Source organism: Hyaena hyaena, unplaced genomic scaffold (assembly GCF_003009895.1).
Source record: "Hyaena hyaena isolate Hyena2069 unplaced genomic scaffold, ASM300989v1 scaffold_80, whole genome shotgun sequence".
NCBI lineage: Eukaryota > Metazoa > Chordata > Mammalia > Carnivora > Hyaenidae > Hyaena > Hyaena hyaena.
The window spans coordinates 2,993,523-2,997,391 of record NW_024080712.1 but is presented as its reverse complement, the minus strand read 5'-3'; the positions used below and the strand labels follow the sequence as shown (position 1 = coordinate 2,997,391).

The 3,869-nt window shown below is 48.2% G+C and overlaps 1 protein-coding gene across 1 annotated transcript; it reads right to left on the bottom strand.

Annotated features, from left to right (window-relative positions):
* Positions 1-2,318: 2,318 nt before the first annotated feature.
* On the bottom strand, positions 2,319-3,644 carry LOC120232913 (E3 ubiquitin-protein ligase SIAH1-like). The gene has a single exon (XM_039233928.1). It carries the CDS (start codon positions 3,397-3,399, stop codon positions 2,554-2,556), a length of 846 nt encoding a protein of 281 aa, XP_039089859.1. The 5' UTR covers positions 3,400-3,644; the 3' UTR covers positions 2,319-2,553.
* Positions 3,645-3,869: the final 225 nt, after the last annotated feature.

The following is a 3,869-nucleotide window of genomic DNA, read 5'->3' as shown; positions in this document are numbered from 1 at the left end:
ACAGGATAAGGCAACAGGTGCTGTGGCCTTTCTTAAGGAATACATAGACAATCCTAACCCCCCAGGCAGTGGGGGAAATGGGAGAAGAAATACCTAAATCTCACCTTTCTCCCTCGCGCCCCCAGTTGGCTGAACTCACTTGGAAGTTATAGAGCAAGAGAACCAGCTGGTTTAGTCTTTAAAGAGTCTGAGATACAGAGCAGCTTGGAGGGGCAAATGGAGCCTTTCCAGGTTAAGTTTCTATTACAACTACTGTTACCACATTTTTGTATATCCTCCCAGAGATATGCTATGCATACAAAAGCCTATATGGAGATCTTGGTAATTTCATGATATTTCAAAATCTTCCAAAAATATCATTTTGATGGCTACATAATATGAGAAAGACTTAAAAAAATGTTTTTTTGTTTTATTTATTTATTTATTTTTGAGAAAGACAGACAGCGTGAGCAGGGGAGGGTCAGAGAGAGAGACACACACACAGAATCAGAAGCAGGCTGCAGGCTCTGAGCTAGCTGAGACAGACTTTTTTAAAACAATGTTAATTTTTGAGAGAGAGAGAGAGAGAGAGACAGAGAGAACGCTAGCAGGGGAGGGACAGAGAGAAAGGGAGACAGAGAATCTGAAGCAGGCTCAGCACTGTCAGTGCAAAGCCTGATGTGGGCTCAAACCCACAAACCATGAGATCATAATGTGACCCGAAGTCGTACTCTCAACTGACTCAGGCCAGGTGCCCCAGAAAGCCTTTTATTATGAAATAGCGTCACAGAGAATAGCTGTAACATTATATAATGTAAAAATACACTAATGGATGAAATTCCTGTAACACTAATGTTGCTTTAAGAACTAGAATAGTATCAGGGCACCTGGGTGGTTCAGTCTGTTAAGTGTCCAACTTCAGCTCAGGTCATGACCTTGTGGTTTGTGGGTTTGAGCCCTGTGTCAGGCTCTGTGCAATAGCTCAGAGCCTGGAGCCTGCCTCAAATTCTATGTCTCCCTCTCTCTCTGCCCCTCCCCTGCTGACACTGTCTCTCTCTCTCTCTTAAAAATAAATATTTTTAAAAAAAGAACTAGAAGAGTATCCAAACAAGCAGGGGAGGGGCAGAGAGAGAGGGAGACACAGAATCTGAAGTGGGCTCCAGGCTCTGAGCTGTCAGCACTGAGCTAGATAAGGGTTTGTTCAAATTCAAGAACCATGAGATCATGACCTGAGCCGAAGCCACTGAGTCACCCAGGTGCCCCTATTTTTTAGTTTTTTTTTTACAGAAAAGAAAGTCAAATTTATTTAATGAAAAACTAGAACAAAATTTAGCAAACACACAAATATACACACACACCAGCACTATGTATTGACTCAAAGGGAAAAGCAGTGGTCCAAGACCATTCTACATGGCTTGTCAGTTAAAGGAAAAAACCACAAAACCACTCACACATACACACATGCGCATGCACGCATGCATGCAAAGTTTCAGGCACACACACAAAACAAAAACGTGGTATTTTTCAATAGTACACTCAATCTACAACACAGATTCAGGGGTGCCTGGGTGGCTCAGTCGGTTGAGCGTCTGACTGGCTCAGGTCATGATCTCGCGGTTCCTGGGTTTGAGCCCCGCCTCAGGCTCTGTGCTGACGGCTCAAGGCCTAGAGCCTGTCTTCGGATTCTGTGTCTCCCTCTTTCTCTGACGCTCCCCTGCTCACATTGTCTCTCTCTCTTTCTCTCTCTCTCTCTCGGAAAATAAACATCAAAAAAAAACCTAATTCAGAATTATTTTACAAAGCTTCCTTTCTTAATACTTACTTTACTTAATAATAAAAGATGCCCATCTTGGGGTGCCTGGGTGGCTAAGTTGGTTAAGCGGCTGACTTCAGTTCCTGTCATGATCTCACAGTTGATGGGTTCCAGCCCAGCATTGGCTCTGTGCTGCCAGTTACAGATTCTATGTCTGGAATTTGCTTGGGATTCTGTGTCTCCCTCGCTGGCTTTCTGCCCCTCCCCCACTCATGCTCTGTCTCTCTGTCCCTCAAAAAAGAAGTGTTAAAAAATTGATTCAATAAAACACAAAAGATGCCCGTCTTGGGGCGCCTGGGTGGCTTCGTCGGTTAAGCGTCCGACTTTCGCTTGGGTCATGATCTCGCGGTTCGTGGGTTCGAGCCCCGCGTCGGGCTCTGTGCTGACTGCCAGCTCGGAGCCTGGAGCCTATTTCAGAGTCTGTCACTCCCTCTCTCTCTGACCCTCCCCTGCTCACGCTGTCTCTCTCTGTCCTAGAAATAAATTAAAAAAAAAACAACACATTAAAAAAAAAAAGATGCCCGTCTTGGGTGCAAAAACAGATTTATTTCAACAGTTTACTATTAACTTATTTTTAAATATATTAGAGTTACTACAAGCAACTGTTTCGTATATTTAACAGCCTTTGCTTTTATTCATCTTCAGGTGTCTACCTTCCACCCACCGAAAGTTTAAGGCTGGCAGGCAGATGAGGGCCTTATTCTATGTGAAACTCAACACAGCGGTTTTCAACACTGTCCAGAAAATGTTTGATTGTCCTTTTAATACATGAAAATAGTTACGCTGATGCTCAAATTGTTATCTTCTGCAAAAAATTCTGCCGTGTTGGTCTCAAAGACGAAGCAGTCGCTCTTCACAATGGCTGCTGCAATTCTCTCATCAATCGATCTCGGAGTCCCTTCCCAAGTCAACCGCCTGGTCTCACTAGTTAGTTGAAACCGATAAGCAAAATTTTCAGCTTGCTTGCGTGTTCCTAGCAGCTGTGCGATCGCAAAGAACTGCTGGTGACCCTCATGGATTTCCTGTTTTTCCAAAACTAGCATGAAGTGAAAGCCGAAACAGTGCTGCAGCATCACCCAGTCAATAGGACCGGGAATATTAATGTTCGTTGCGAGGAAGACGACATCCGCTCCCTCTATGGTTGTAACGGACTCATGGTGCTGCATCAGATGGGGCGATATAGCGTGCAAAGCGCCTCTCCATTTACAGCACGTACCAGGGCAAGGGCACGGATAAGGCCTAAACTTACATATCTCTTCATGGTCTGCTTTTTCAGTGTGTCGCAGGGTTTTCTCACACCCACAAGAGGTGTATTTACAAGGGAAAAGCATGGTATCGGCCACTTTCTCCAGAGCCAAGTTGCGAATGGATCCCAACTGGCCTTTGCAGATTGGACAACGCGTGAGCTTTGGGCGACAGCTGCGACAAACAAGATGGCCATTCTCACACTGAGGAATGGGCGGTAACACAAAGCCACAGCATTCCTGACACTCAAAAAGGCTCTTCACGTCATTACTGGCTGCGGTTGTGCCAGGCAGGGCAAGCACCTTCCTGCGCGGCGGGGACGGGGAGGTTCTGAGAGATGAGGGGGACGCCCTGCGTCTCATTTCTGAGGGTGGAGGGCGCGCCTCTGATCCCGGTCCCGACTCAAACACGCTCAGTCGCCCCCGCGAACTCCCGCCACCGCCTCTTCTCCGCGCCGGCACTGACCGGCACTGACCGGCACTGACCGGCACTGACCGGCACTGACGGGACACCCTGGGCCGCCAAAGCCCGTCAAGAATGTTCCCCTCAACAGCGGGCTCCTCACAGAGCGGCCGCTGCCTCAGCCCCTACCGCCCCTCGTCGTCAAGGGGCGTGTGTTGCGTCGTCCTCAAGGGGCGTGTGTTGCGTCATCGTCAAGGGGCGTGTGTTGCGTCGTCCTCAAGGGGCGTGCTCGTGCGCGCGCCCGCACTGAGGCGCGTTCTGGAGCCAGTTGCTTTCTCTGAGGAACACGCGCTGCGGCCGGCGCGGCCCCGCGCGCAGGCGGCCCAGAGGGGGCGGGCTGTTCTCAAAAGAATTGACCCTTGTCTTCCGT

Bases quoted from the DNA above. Each gene is read 5' to 3' on its own strand.
- LOC120232913 (XM_039233928.1), bottom strand. From the start codon at position 3,399: ATGAGACGCAGGGCGTCCCCCTCATCTCTCAGAACCTCCCCGTCCCCG.